Below are 15,735 nucleotides of genomic sequence, written 5' to 3'. Positions count from 1 at the left end.
CCAAATCCAACCTGTACAAACTTAATACGGGCACAGTGTATCTGATACAATGAAAAATGGCATGTTGTGGAAAAAAAAAAAAAATGACATATGTTGTCCTAATTTACAAAACAATTTTATTTAAAAAAATATCTTCTTACAACTGTTCTCACAGAGACAAGATTTTGTGAACAACTTGTCCAATAAACATACAGAGGATGACTTCACATTGATAGAGGATGATGACAGCACACACATGCCATATTATTAAACACACAAAATCAAAATACCATCCGATGTAATTTGTATACCATCAAACTGTTAATTTTGCTTCTTACTGTTGTCTTTCACCTAGAAACGGTTTGAACGTCCAAAGAACTCCGAGTGCCAATACCACATTCAGTATAAAGAATACCATTTGGGTGCCTGCAGCACATTCTCACCATCTTTAATATATACTCTGACATTGGTTAAGTGTTTATATTCTAAACTTGTATAGCTACATAGTTGAACATGAAGATTTCACATTACCAGGGAGAAAAGAAGCATCCTGACGTTTCTCGCTCCAAGAAAAACTGCGGATAACCAAAGTTGTAAGCGAAACGACAATAAGAGAATTGCATAACAAAATTTGAAGCATAATAATGTAAAAAAAATGAGGTAGAATAAGTTGCGCACATGACTCCTGCTGCTCCTGGACCTATTGCTTTACAAATAGACATCGCTGTCATGGAAATCCCATTAGCTGCTCCTCTTTGGTCTTGTCCCTATTATTGTACAAAAAAAAAATTAACGAGGTTCTAATTATTGCATGGTTTCTCACCTAACTAAATAGTAAAATTAATCAATGTTGTGAAATTACTTACCACAGCCCTGTTTTGAAGGATGAACGTTCCAGTTATAGTAGAAGTCTACACACATTAACATTTTAGTTAACACACACACACACAACTGTTGAGGATATAGACTAATTAAATTCCAAATTAACACATTCTTCTACTTTAAGGTTATCAGAGACTTACGCTTAAGACGTTCTTTGCTACGGATGCAGAATATAGTGCCACGGTAAGGGCGACACCAGATAGTTTTGCTATTAGTGGGTAAGTTGATAAGACAACCACAGACAGAATCTGTGAGTATTGAAAACAAGAAGCAGATTAGAACGTGCATCCTCAAAAACATAAGGTTTAACAGTAAGAACAACATGAGATTACCCCACATATACGTGTAACTACGACCGGGCCTAAATTCCTCTCCGCGTAAGAGTAGAGGGAAAGCTGAAAGATAAGGAGACCAACGCCTAGAAAGAAGTTGTGTCTAGGTCAGAACATTACAATTTCTATTGAAAATGTTACCTTTGAGACGTATATATGGACACACCTGAAACTGCAAGAACAGAACCAACTTCAGCAGTGCTGTATGCCAAACCTCCAAATTTCCTCGGGCTGTTTGCCCACAATGAAAAGATCTGTCGAAAAAAGAAAGCTCAAGATTATTTCCAAAATAAACAAAAGATGAATATGGAAGAAGAAGAAGAGTCTTACTTCTGTGTAAGCCATATTATGAAGTGAAAAGATGCAGTAGACGATGATAGATGACATTAGTGGCCAGTTTTTCCAGAGAGATTTTTTTTCATTTCTCTCTGCCACTTTTTTAGATTCTGGATCATCTTTGACAGCATCAAAAGACTCATCTTCATCAGACTTGTGATTGTGCAATGTCTCCTGGAGAGGAGAAACAACCATCACTAGGCTTAAAGCTAATCTAAACACAGTAACTAAGAGTCTACATGGAGCAGGAAAAGTAAAGAGCTTACCGGCATCCATAACGAAATTACGGTCACCAAGAATGCAAAAATGGATATTGCAAAGCACGGCAAACAGTAGGGGAATCTGCATTATGATTTATAGACCAATGAGGCTGTATATTATTAATTAGTTGAATGAAAAGCTAAGAGGAGATAAGATAAGAAAATAACGCTTACTTTCCAAAAATAGAATCCTGTGAGAATAAACTTGGATATTGCTTTGCTGGCTACAAATTTAAACAAAAAATCACTAAGGGCAAGGGAGGTAAGAGTGAAAGAATTAGATAGAAAGGCTTAATGTTAAAGAAGAAGACCTGAGCAAGAAAACCTCCTATAGCAGGGCCAATGATGAGTCCAATTCCCCATGCTGTACTAACCTACAGGGTCAGGGATATATGTTAAGATTCTAAAATTTCTCTAATATTGAATTGGAAGGAAAACAAAAGAGGTCAAAATTTGGAACAAGGAGCTTACTGCTGAGAGTGCTAAACTTTGATACTCATCACGGAACGTTTCTACTGCGTATGCCTGGATTCATCACAATGACTCAATGAGATTCAAGAAATAGTATTCATGGAACAAGCAAGTATGAATAATGTTTAAGAGGAGGAGAGGAGAAGAGACCTTGATAGGACCGCCGAGTAAACCGTTGAAACAACCGAGACAAAACCTTGTGATAATGGCCATCCAGAAATTTAAACTTAGGCCAAACAAAGTATTAAAAATAACCCTGTAACAGAAAATCAAAAAGCATTGCTTTAAAAAAAAAAAACAAAAAAAAGGGTTTATGAAAGGGAGATTGAAGAATTAAGAAATGCAAATAAAACATTACTAACACTGAAGAGGTTCCAATAAGGATTACTGGTTTTCTACCATAACGATCAGAAAGAATTCCGCAGATCACAGATGTCAACGCTCGTCCCAGCATAAAAGAGCAACCTCCAAAAAGGCAACACACACAGTGTGAGTTTGTGATATACTCTATATTTACTGCTCTTTCATGGTTGTTTCATTGTGTTTCATTAGTATTTTCATTGTCTTTTTTTTTGCATTTAGAAGTTCAAGTCCTCGAGTGTCTTTGTGTGCATTTTTACGTGTTTTGTGTGTCTTTTGATCCATTTCAGGTTAAGATGATTATGGATGACACACTTTTGTGTGTCTTTCATTAGTATGATTGCTAATCCATTCCCATGATAGTTAAACTCATGATTCTATGCTTTGTCTTTATTTTACTTTCTTGCATTTCTTTCATTTTAATCAAAACAAAAACCTAAAAATCATTTGTTCTAGATTAGTTTAAATCTCGCATCTCTAGTGTGGTAATCTTTATTCCTCTTAGGATCGACATCTAAAATACTTCCGCGATAAGATCATTGATGCATTTAGATTAATAAGTAATTGAAACAAAAAAAAGAAGATATCAGTTTGTAACATTATAATTGAGATAAGGGCTAGGTTATGTCAAGATAAAGCCTACGTCATGTTCGTTTGTAATAAAATGTCTCCCCTCTCCTACCAAAAAAATAATATCATAAGCTGAAATTTGTGCAAAAGGAAAATAAACTCACCAACAAATCCAGCGTAAAAGCCAATGTCTTCTTCCTTCTTTGCTATGTCAAAATCATCAATCTACACCGATATATCACACGTTTTAAATAATCACCAAAATCCAAACCACAACGTAATATATTCCCGTGAGTAGAATAGAGTACTTTTAAACCATTATGTGTGTGGGGTACTCAGTATTCACACTTCTCACTCACCATGAAGTAAAGGAAAGGGAAAAGAGAAGAAATTGGTAGAGCTGAAACGATACAAAAAATGCAAAATCGTTATTGAGATTATAATAAAATTATATATAGAGATAAGAAAACATGATCATCTTCGCAGGAATGAAATAAGGAGAGAGAGAGAGAGATTTGTATTACTAGTGCAGAGAACGATGATCCAAACGGAGAAAAGCTCCGAGAAAGGAAAGCCACGGCGAAGCCTCTTCATCTGATCAACCTTGCATCCAGGACAACCCTCATGGTACTTACTCTCCAGCAAACACTCCGTATATTCTTCTTTCGCCATTTTCACACACCTCTCTAGCTAATTCCAGTATCTATCCTAACACTTTGGAATGGAAAATGTGGTATTAAAATGAGAGGGAAGAAGATGGCGATTTGGTTTAAACGAGGGGAACATGTCGCCCCTCAATTATTCCCTCACAAGTCACATTCGCATTTATTTATTTTTTCCTTAATATTTTTTAAAAAAGAAAAAAAATCTGCGTGTCCGTCGTCAGTCCTCACACTACTCTTTGCACTATTTACATTTTTGTTACAACATTCTACTTTTTATCTCTTTAACACTTAATAATTCCACATCCATATAGGGGAACTACAACGGTTTCTCCAAATAAACATAAGATCACGTTCATATGACTTTCTTTTTTTTTTTTTTTTTTTTTTTTTTTTTTTCTTTTACGTACGTCCATGTGATATTCCTTCAGAATAATAAAAGGTTAATGGACAATGGTTGAGTAAATGAATGGTAAGTTCGTAAGTGGTAACATCTGAATTATGACTTTTGAAGAGTTTTAATCGACGCTCACGTTTAGAGAAATTGGGTTTAAAACGAAGATGAAATTTAACTTTTTCGGTGGTCCTTTACGGTGGACCATAAAAATTCATTAAGTTTAAATTGGATGTTTCTTTGCAGGCTGTCACTACCATAAAACATTACTAGTTCTAACAAATTTTCCGATCGATATAATGGTCGGTTTATATAACAAACATATTCCAGCCGTTAAGCGACGCGAGTAAAAAATAGTTGGTAATCGGTTGGGAATTAGCGACACATTCATATGGTTGGAAATAGATCGGAAATTACCGACGAAACTACCGAAGAATATATCCATTGGTAAATGTCGACTATTCTGCAACCAATTTCTGACCGATTTTAAATTTGGTCGATAAACGGTCGATAAATGTCGACTATAATTTTTTAACCGATTAACGACCGACATTCATTTTCGAATCGATTGGTAAATGGTAAAAATCATGTTACCGTTGCAATAGATCCGTTAGTTACCGTTGTCACATTCAAAATCAGTTGGAAATCGGTCAGTTACATTCTGAAATTTGTATATAAAATTTGGACATATTTTCTGTCGTTGGTTGTCAGAAACAAAATCCAAACACTTAACTTATGGCTTCACCAAATCAAAATCAAAGAGAATGGATGTATAATACGCAGTACAATTCCAACATTGGGATTTTGAAGGAGGAGTTTGCTAATGGACTCACCGAATTTATGGAGTTCGCCACTAATCAAGTTATTTGCAAAAAAAAAGAAAAGGGTATGATGCTCTCTCCATCTCCTATTAGTGATAATAATAAATTTATAAATATAGGTATAGTGTGGAATCATTTGTATAGTTATGGGTTTAGACCAAATTACAAGGTGTGGTATTATCACGGAGAAGTTGATTTAGAGAATGTAGCTAGTACCAGTGCATCTATTGAGGAACAATTAGAAGAACCTAAAGGCGGAAACATAGGTATGGTTCAGATGGTTAATAAGCCCAATATGCTGGCTTTCATTGAGGATGTTTATAAAAGTAAAGAGACTAGCAAAGTAGCAAGATTGTCTACAAGAAGGCTAAGCAGATTGTGGACATTTTAAAAGAAAAGGTGCATGACCTCCAATCCAAAGAGCCACTTGAAGATGGATCGGTTCAGGCTACCATGCTCTCTTATTCTGAGATCAACCATTTGGTTTGTAAGGTGCTGAATTTTTTTTTTCATTCTTAACATACTTTTTACTATCTTAGATCAACACTTGGATCCTTGACACTTCTTAACTCTTTGATTCTTAACCTCTTAACATGGTGTTTCCATATTTTTAACATTATGCATGGTTGATTATCAGGAAATACCAAAAAAAAGGGACACCGATTTTGATTTGGATCTCTTCCAGACCAAGAAGAGTTAGATGCTACCTTCCTACCCAGCTTGGATAATGACAAGAAGTTAGAAGAAGCATAAAACCAGATTTCTGGGTTAGTTAAGGAGAGAGAGAAAAATACAAAGACAATCCAATATTTGAAGGATGTTACTGAGAAGCTTCTTAGCAAGTTTCCGGAGTATCTTCCAAATGAAGACGAAGATGATGATGAAACTCAATATTAGACTTGATTGTTTCAATATAACTAGTTTTTTTTTTTGTTGTTGGATGTCCCAAAAGGGAATAACTCTTAACATAAGAATCTATTATGTGGTTTTATTGACAATAACTTAATATATATTTAGTATTTTCTGATTAATTTAGCATTTTCCGATTTTTAATTAAGTTTTATTTTCTGTATTTTAAATTAATTTGACAAAATTTTGGTCGGAATATTTTCAGTACTCGGTTGGAAAATAATTGGTCGGAATATCGGTTGGAAACTTAAACGGTTGTATAACCGTCGGTAATATAGTCTCGACCGGTTTATGCAGTCGGAAATTAGTCGGTTTTTTCCTAACCAAAATCCGACCGATTTTACTAACGAAATTCCAACCAACGTTTCGGTCAGAAATTTCTGCCCGAATTCCAACCAAACAAATTTTTGAGCAATGATTTCTGAATGATTTATTGTCATTAGTTAATGGTTGGAAATGCTTATTTCTGATTATTTTCAGACTGATTTGACCATCGGAAACTGCTATGTTTTCTTGTAGTATGTAAGACAGTAAAAAATGATCATTAACTAGATTAATTATACAGTATTTATCAAAGGAAGAGAGAGTGATTGCTATGAAATTGCAGGATTCAGACTCATATATCGCACCCATTGACAGGTTTTGGTGAGGAAGATGTGGTTTAAAATGAGAGGAAAGAAGATGGCGATGTGGTTTGAATGAGGGGGAATATGTCACCTCTCAATTAGTCTGTTTATACTAATCATCATGTTGGCATTTTCACGTACACACCTCTTATTCCAATATTTATCTTATTGGGGATGGTTTTAATTGTTAATACGGATGTGACAATAATAAAGTGCAGAAAGTAAATGAGACAACAAATTTGTTAACGAGATTTGGTTTTCCCTACTCCCTGGGACCGCGTCCAGATTTCGATTCAACTAGAGCAAGAAAGCAAATACAATCTATTCGTAAACGCGTAAATTAAGCACAAATTCACACTTCGTTCTATAACATGAAATCTTAAGGATAAATCTCTACCCTTAACTAAATTCACACCGAACCTAGATTTAAACTAAGATAACCTAACCTTGGGCTAAACACCCCATGAGCCTAGACTTCAGTTCTCCAAGTCTTTGGAACAACCTTCACACACACGTCACACCAGCGAACAAAGAAGTTTGATCAAGCAAGCACCAAACCACCAAACCGCAAAACTAAGCTGCACATAAACAGAATGTTCTCTAGTGTTCTATCATTTATGTCTCAAGTCTCAACTCTCTTGCCTCTCAAAGACGTGCCCAACTCCTCATTATATAGCCAACAAAACTTCCTAATCACCACAAGAGAAGATTTCTAAATTTCATTAAAAAACTAATTTCTTTTTGCTATTTTTTTTTTCTTGTAAAACTCCAATTTAATCAACCGATCAAATAGTAGTTTCAAAATTGCCTTCTCAAACCTTCTAGGAATTTCAAATACACACAAACCAACAACAATCTTGCATCAATTATTGTATCACACACTGTACCTATTTTAGACATATCAATACATTTTTATTAATGAGGTGGTACATACATGCAATATCTCTTATTAATTTCTCTCTTACAGATCACATTTTCATTTATTGTTTTTTATTTTACTATTATTTTAAAGAAAAATTCTGCCTCGTCGGTAGTCAGTCCATCTCACTGCTCTTTGAACATTTTTGTTACAACATTCTACTTAATTTTCATCTCTTTAACACTTAATAATTCCATATCCTTAATAAATTTGTGAGAAAAAACTAATTTTATTCTATTTTCTATACTACTCACTCTGTTCCACAAAAAATAGCATTTTAACATAATGCTCACAAATTAAAAAAATTATGTAAACATCCATTTTACCCTTTATAAATATAATATAAAAATTTTGCTTTCTAATTAATAAGCTTAAATAACAAAGATAAAAGAATAATCTTAAAAATTACATTTGAAAATATAAAATGACACTATTTTGTGACAATAAAATCTAAATTTATTTTTAAAACACTTTTGATAATATGAATAACAATGATGGTCTTACAACTTACACTTACCACAGTACAGTGGACAAACCATTTACCGAACTCAAAGACAGTTGTGACCTGGATGCTACAAAAGTAGACTCTACCAAAAGTTATGACATGTGCACATGTTGAAATAATAAGGGGTATTGAAATAAAATGATGAGAGTTAACAAAAATGTCTAACAAGAGAATTTTTAGAAATATCTTCTTGTATATGTTATTTTTCAAAATATCTTTGTTTTGGTTATTTTCAATTATGTTTTTTTAACAAAAAAAAATGTAATGACCATTTTACCTGTTTTTGAAAAATATTTAAGTCAACAAAATGAAAGATTGAATATTTTCCGCCCAAAAAATTGACAACAAAATTTTCGCAAAAAAAATTATGACAAAAATGTGTTCGCCATAATTTTATGTAAAACATAGAGATACTATATATATATATATATATTTTGACTCGCGATATACCGAGGGATAATATTTTAATAAATATTATTTTAAGTGAATCAATGTAATATAATATGTTTAATATTCTAGTGCTGATGCTATTAACAAAATAATAAAATAATTATTTATCTTTGTTGTAACAAAATTTTTGATTTTTAAAATTTTTAAATGGATCTCATTTCTCTTGGTAGGTATAGATAAAGGATTTCAGTAAAGTTCGAGCTTAACACAAAATAGCGAATTGATATTTTATTTATATTGTGGCTGATGCATAGACATACATTCTCTAGAAAACGGATCGAACTATTTCAATTTCATATCGTGTATAGGTTTGTTGATTCCCTATTTCAATTCTCTATTTATACGAAAGATATCGTTGGTTTAAGATATACTTTACTTTTTTCATTTTCGGAGCAAAAATACCTTCTTATTCTTTTTCATCTTTGCTAGGATTCTTAAATTGGGCTCTATATATATACCCTTCATTTTCATTTTTCAAGTTGATGCCATATTGCCATTGCCAAAGTTCCTCACGCTTTTGGCTTGTTGGCTGATTTTCTCGGTTTGTTCGGTTTATTAACTAGATATATTATTTATTGGTTTAGATGTGGGTGTTCATTGTTCAAATTGATCTTCTCAGCTTGCAGAGCCTGAGGTGAGGCACACTCTCGCCATCGACAGACAACAAGTCTGCGTTTGGCTTTGTTCCACTTCGTCTGCATGTTTGAATAAACCAAAAAAAAAACACACACACGTGAGGATTGTTTGAGTAAGAGAGTCAGAGAGCGCTATCTTGTGTATTGACGTGTAAGCTACAACAAGGAAAAATAAGCGACAGGTCTGCGGTTTGAGTTAGAGACAAAATTTGTTGCGATTTTTTGTTGTGTTCATAGAGATTGACAGGTTTGACATTATCGCAAAAACATCATGTAGAAACCATTATTGAATCTATTCAAAGATTTGATTTGATTTGATTTGATTAGATACCAACAGATATTTTCGATCGTGCCTTTTTTTTTTTGGCAAACAACTATTCTATTAATAAAAACTAAATTAGGGTTCATTATACATTCCATCGAGGGCAGTTTTCGCAAGGTTATCAGCCTGACGATTACAATTTCTAGGGATATAGGAGAAGCTACAGAAATCAAATTGAGAGATAAGAGCAAGGGTATCATATAGAATCCCATGGAGTTTTTTTGGGAAAGACTTCCGATTGAGTGCTCTGACTAGCATCTGCGAGTCTGAGGCAAAGATTACTTGGGTGAAGCCCGATTCCATGGCAACTTCCAATGCCTAGAAAGTTGCTAGGGCTTCGGCCATCAAGGGTGAGCGAATATGTCGAGTAGCTGAGTGACCTTGGATTAGGGTGTTTTGGTCATGGTCCTTAAAGCTCCAGCCGCATCCCGTGTTTCCGTTATCCCTCCAAGCTGCATCCGTGGAGCAGTGAATCCTATTCGGTGTGATTTGGTTTGGGTTCTAGGCAGGTATGAGAGATCGAATCAGGTTTTGAGGTTATGGGGTCTGTGAAAGTTGTGCTTCCTGCCATTCCTTAGCGCGGATGATGGCTAAGGCTAAGGTGTCATCGGCTTGGGTTTGGGTTTTTTCGAAGATGAGTCGGTTTCTGGTTATCCAGAGTGTCCAGATTATCCAGGATGCTAGAGGTCCTATCGCTATTCCAGTCGGGGGAAGGCAGGTTAGTTTTGTGGTTTTACTGAGCCCCGATTTGAAGTTTTCCACCTCCCCCGAGTTGATGTTCTCTTTAAAAGGGTGCCTTCCGCCAGACCTCTGAAGCAAACGGGCAGTGGTAGAAAAGGTGGACTTCCGTTTCTGGATTACCGCAGTGTGGACAGGAGAGGTTAGCATTGGTTTGTCTGGTCATGAGGTTTTTCCCCACTGGAAGGGCATGTTGTGCAGCTTTCCATAACAATAACTTTGTTTTTGGTGAGCTTTTGATATTCCAGATTTCCTTTTTCCACAGGAAATTGGGTTCATTAACCAAGATCGATGGATTTGTAGCTGAGGTTTGATCTTGTTTCTTTGTTTGTGCTCTCAGTGCTTCGTGGTAGCCAGACTTTGCGGTATAAATGCCATCAGTTGTTAGGAGCCAAGCCCATGAATCCGGTCCTTCTTTTATGCTTGTTCGAAGTTTAAGGATATCTTCCTCATAGAATGGGAGGGTGTGACGGATCAAGTCGGTGTTCCACTCCTTCGAGTGAGGTAGGATTAAATCAGAAACCCGCATATGCTGATTCTCTTTTGTTGGGGGGCCAAAGGGAGATTTTGGTTGATCTAGTGAGAGCCATGGAGAATACCAGATAGGAATTGAATTCCCTGTTCCCACAATTTTCACCAAATTTACTTTCAGGAGGTCTCTTCCAATACAGATGCTTCTCCACCCGTGGGAGGCATACTTTGGGACAGGGCTCTCAAGGAAAGAAGAATGTTTGCAGTATTTCCCTAATAGGACCTTCGCAAGGAGGCTTGATGGTTGAGTCAGGAGACGCCAACTGATCTTTGCAAGTAAGGCATCATTGAAGGTTTGAATGTCTCTGAAACCCAACCCTCCATCTTTAAAGGATTGTCATTTTATCCCATGCAATTCAGCACATCTTCTTCTTATCAGGTTTTTCATCTCACCAGAAACGGGTTAAGGCGGATTGGATACGACCGCATAGTGAATTGGGAAGCTTGAAGCAAGACATCGTGTAGGATGGCATTGCAGCGAGGACTGATTTAAGTAGTGTTAATTTGCCAGCAGAGGATAGGAACTTTGTAGACCAGCTGAGAGCTCGTTGCTTGATTCTATCAACTATCATGCTAAATAGATCTTTTTTCTTCCTGCCAAAAAGTTCTGGTAAACATAGGTACTTTCCTTGCCCTCCTGTTTTTGTGATACCAAGTTCTTACTTCACTCGCTCTTTCACTTCAGATTTAGTTTTGTTTGAGAACGTAATGGATGATTATCCTGGTTTATCTATTGTCCAGAAGCGGTTTCATAGCTTTGCAGTATGAAGTTCAAATGTCTAACACTCGCTTTATCCGACTTGCAGAAAAACATAGTGTCATCTGCGAAAAGGAGGTGGTTCACCCTGGGACTGCCTTTTGACACCCGGATCCCTGGTAATCAGCCATGTAACTGTGCCTTGTTGCATAGTCCTGATAGAACTTCACTACAGAGTATGAAGATGTACGAGGATAAGGGATCTCCCTGTCTAATCCCGCGTTGAGGTTGCACCAGTCCTTTGGCTTGACCGTTTAAAAAATATGAGTAGGAGACAGTTGTAATGCATTGCATGAGCCAGGCAGTCCACTGATGATGAAAACCCATCCTGGTTAGTACATCCTCTATAAATCTCCATACTAGTATGTCGTAGGCTTTACTCATGTCAGTTTTGACAGCCATGAACACTCTTTCTTGTGTAGTCGACATTTTCAGATAGTGTAAAGCTTCGTAGGTGATGAGGACATTGTCCGTGATGGCTCTACCAGGTACAAAGGCTGATTGGTTCTCAGAGATGCAGTTTTGGAGGGTTGGTTGGAGCCGTTTCGAGATGATCTTAGCAATAATCTTGTAATATACCGAGCAAAGTGCTATTGATCGATAATCAGCCACTTTTTTAGGCTAGTAATCTTTGGAATCAGCCTGACATGTGTGTGATTGATGTGCATAGGTAAGGCTCCCAAGGTGAAGAAGTTCTGGATCTCTGTAGTTACCTCAGGGAAGATTGTGTCCCAATTTGTCTGGAAAAAGCTGGCTGAGAAACCATCTGGCCCTGGTGCCTTGTCAGGGTGAATGTCAAAACATGTAGTCTTGATCTCTGCGGGGGATGGGATTTTAACAAGGTTCTCATTCATTTCCTCTGTCACACAGGGTGTAATTGCTTCCTTGACAACATTATTCCTTGGAGCATTGATAGAGGTAAAGAGGTTTTGGTAGTAAGATGCTATGGCCTCACTTATTTCGTTTTCTTCATAAACGACAACACCTGATTGCGTTTCGATGATAGAGATATTATTAATGGCTTTTCGTCCCTTTGTTGCAGCATGGAAATACCCCATATTTTTGTCTCCAAGAGCTAGCCAAATTTGGCGGCTTCTTTGTTTCCAGAATTCCTCTTCCTTTTGGTAGGCCAATAAAAGTTTCCTGTTTATCTCATCAAGTAGGGTTTGAGGGCTTAAATCATTAGTCATTGCTTCCTCAAGTTGCAGTTTGAGGTCTGTGATAGCTTGTTGACTGTTTGTTTGTTGTTCTTTTGACCATTCAACGATGGCCATCCGGCATTGGTGGAGTCGTTTTTCAACTTCCGCATCAGGATAGGTATTCCAGGCTTCGAAGATGAGTTTCTTGACCTCTGGTATGTGTCTTAACCTTCTGTCATATCTAAAGAGGCCTCTTCTCTTTCTTTGGATAGGGTCAAAAGACGTTACTAGAGGCCGATGGTCTGATCCCCCAAACCGGAGATACTCACATCTTCTCAAGGGATATGCGAGAGTCCATTCACTGTTAGCCATCGCTCTGTCTAGCCTGCATCGTACTAGATGTGAGTACCTTCTCCCTCTCCAAGATAAAAATTTACCTTTATGTTGTAGGTCATACAAGTCACAGGCTGACATGAGTGATCTTAAGTCAGAGAAAGAGTTCTCTGGTCTGGCTGGTCCTCCTGATTTCTCATTTCCATTAATGATATCGTTGAAGTCTCCAGTTAGGAACCAGAGGTCAGATCGAGAATTAGTTTGCGATTGGAGCTTCTCCCAAATTTCCACTCTCTTGGTTCTATCCGGTTCTCCATAAACAAAGGTAGCAAAGAAAGTTCTCCCTTTTGTTGTGATTCTGGTATCAATTAGGTTCTGACAGGAATGTAAGATTTCTACTTCCAGGTTTGGTTTACAGAACAAAGCGAGTCCACCTGTCCCAGGAGAGAGGGGGGGAACCAGGTGGTGAGAGGGGTATTCAAGCCATTGGAGGGTCTGCATTACCACATCTGAAGGATTCTTGGTCTCCATTAGAAAAATAAGGTCAGGAAATACATGTTTTTTAATGTCCTTTAGTCTCTAGACTGTTATGGGGTTCCCCAACCCACAACAGTTCCAGCTCACCATCCTTAAGGAAGAGGTGAAAGCGGTTTCTGAAAATGCGCTTTCTTCTTCCTGCTTGTCGGAATGAGGTTTACTCGTGGTGCACTTGGGAGGCTTTGGTTTTGGGGCTCATTAGTCGCTTGAGTTTGGGCTCTGACCTGATTCAAGGAAGAGGTTGGAGATTGGGTTCTAGCAGTTTGGGTGATGATCCCAGGAGGACCTTTTGAGTTCTTCCCCCGATTGGTCTTCGAGGCTCCAGGTTTGGGCAAACCCTTTGTCTCCAGTGTTTTTCTTGGGGAGTTCCGAGTGAAATTTCTTTTTTGTGTGTTTTGCTCCCATCAGGGTTTGGTTTCCCTTACCAGTTTGCTTTGTTGTAGGTAGTCTTCCTCTTCCCCGTTTGCTTGTTTCTCCAGTCTCAGGATCAAGTAGACATGGGGAGTCCCTTGTTTCACCAAGAGGAGAGTGTTCTTGCACGTTGTTGGTGAGCATAGGGTTCCTGTAAGCTGCATTTGCCAGGTTAGAGGCAAGAATCGAGTTTGCTGTGCGTTCCATGAGATCTTCTGATTCACTTTGCATAACTCTCATTCGCCTAACGGCACTTTCTGTTGGATCAGGGCAGGAAATGTATTGAACAGTCACTTCTCTTAGTTCATTAAGTACCTGGTCCTTTGAGGGTAGATCTCTAACTGTCAAGTTAGTTGGTGAGATCAATCTTGGTTCCTGTTTTGTTTGTGGTGGTGGTGTGAGGGGGTCAGGGCTCGATACAATTCTCTCCAGTGGTGGTCTTCTTGATCTAGAGGACCCAGATGGTTCACCTTGTAGTTCTGCTGACGAGTTTGGCTTTTCTCTCCATTGTAGGTTCCGGGTAGGAGGGAGATGAGGGCTTTGTCGGTGGTGATGGGGAAACTCCTCTCTTCTGCAAAAAGATCTTGAGGGTGCTCGGGAGCTTGTCCGTCTCAAATAGTTGTGTCCGCCTTCGAGAGGGGACAGACGTGAGGCCGTGTTAAAACGATCTCTTTGAGTTAGCTGTTCAAAGGATCTTTTCCCTGAGTAAGTTCTTTGTTGCCCTTGAGAATATCTTTCAGTTTCTTGCATTTTGTTTTGAGGTTTTGGGGGTAGAAAGTTTTCTTAGGGCGTGTAGTAGTTCCTAGAGATGGAGTTCTGTGTGTTTATAGCCGGATCTTGGGTTTGTTTCCACATTGCTTCCTTCCATCTCTCTTTCAGGCCTGGGCAATGGTACTTATCGGTGGGATAAACGTAGGCAGTAGGAACAGTAGTTTTTGAGGTTTTTGTACTCTAAGTAGATCACTGCTTCGCTTCCATCTGGGAACTTAAGTATGGTCTCTTTCGTTATGGGTTCCAGTCCATTGATGCGAACTTTCAGCTGAATAGAGGAGGAAGAGATATCCCAATCCAAAATCTCACCTAAAGCCTCGCCGATGGAAAAGACCATCTCTTTTTTCCAGTAGTGCTTAGGTATACCTTGTATCTCAATCCAGAAGGGTAGCATGGAAGGGAAGGAAGGGGAGATCACCGGTTCCCATCTTTGGACAATGACCATCCACTGGTCAAAGTGATAAGGTCGATGAGCCAAAACTTGTTGTAGGTCTTCTTCTAGCTGAAACTTAAATTGGAAGACTCCTTGTCCTAAGTCTGCACCAGTGGTTTTTCCTTTTAGGTTCCAGCGGTTGAGGAGGAAAGGGAATATAGCACATTCTTTGGCCATCAGGGTTTGTGAGTCTGCCTAGGAGAATAAGGGAGTTTTCTTGTACCAGGTCTGTTGTATCCAGTTCTGGGGCTTTTATTCTCTTACGGAGTGACGACGAGTAATCTGTTGCTAAATCTTTCCCTTTCAAATGATAGGGGATACGGTTCGACATGATATTTGGTTGGAACTTAAGACAGGTTCGAAACAGATGTGAGAACAGACTTGTTCAGGTTGAGAATGCGAAAGTAGCGGGAAAGCTTTAAAGGAAGGGATCTTTTCAAACGGACAAGAGCCAAACAGGTAGGTAATGAGAGTAAATGCAAGCAAGATTTACCGTTGTTGGTAGATTGTGTGGATTGAATGCTTGTGAATCTTCTTGTTGCTATGTTTGGATCTAGGTTGGGGGTTGAAGAACATGCTTTCGGGGAGGGAACCAGGAGTATATCTGGTGGATAAAGCCATTGTCCAGCTTTCTATTAGTGGAGGTAGGTGG

At 37.9% G+C, this 15,735-nt stretch overlaps 1 protein-coding gene and 1 pseudogene across 1 annotated transcript; both read right to left on the bottom strand.

Moving 5' to 3' along the window:
- Positions 1 to 102: 102 nt before the first annotated feature.
- On the bottom strand, positions 103 to 4,071 carry LOC104769597 (protein ZINC INDUCED FACILITATOR-LIKE 1). Its single transcript, XM_010493849.3, has 17 exons — positions 3,715 to 4,071; positions 3,550 to 3,590; positions 3,355 to 3,415; positions 2,623 to 2,725; positions 2,411 to 2,516; positions 2,261 to 2,314; positions 2,101 to 2,163; positions 1,964 to 2,013; positions 1,796 to 1,871; positions 1,524 to 1,703; positions 1,360 to 1,447; positions 1,194 to 1,279; positions 1,002 to 1,109; positions 846 to 890; positions 658 to 746; positions 511 to 554; positions 103 to 405 (listed from the first exon to the last, which is right to left on the bottom strand). Exons 1-17 carry the CDS (start codon positions 3,860 to 3,862, stop codon positions 314 to 316), a joined length of 1,434 nt encoding a protein of 477 aa, XP_010492151.1. The 5' UTR covers positions 3,863 to 4,071; the 3' UTR covers positions 103 to 313.
- A 5,437-nt stretch (positions 4,072 to 9,508) lies between these two features.
- On the bottom strand, positions 9,509 to 15,414 carry LOC147918490 (uncharacterized; annotated as a pseudogene).
- Between the last annotated feature and the right edge of the window lie 321 nt (positions 15,415 to 15,735).

Source organism: Camelina sativa, chromosome 20 (assembly GCF_030686135.1).
Source record: "Camelina sativa cultivar CO46 ecotype springtype chromosome 20, ASM3068613v1".
In the NCBI taxonomy this organism is placed as follows: domain Eukaryota; kingdom Viridiplantae; phylum Streptophyta; class Magnoliopsida; order Brassicales; family Brassicaceae; genus Camelina; species Camelina sativa.
Note: the sequence above shows the minus strand (reverse complement) of the source record. Positions and strands in the feature narration are given on the sequence as shown.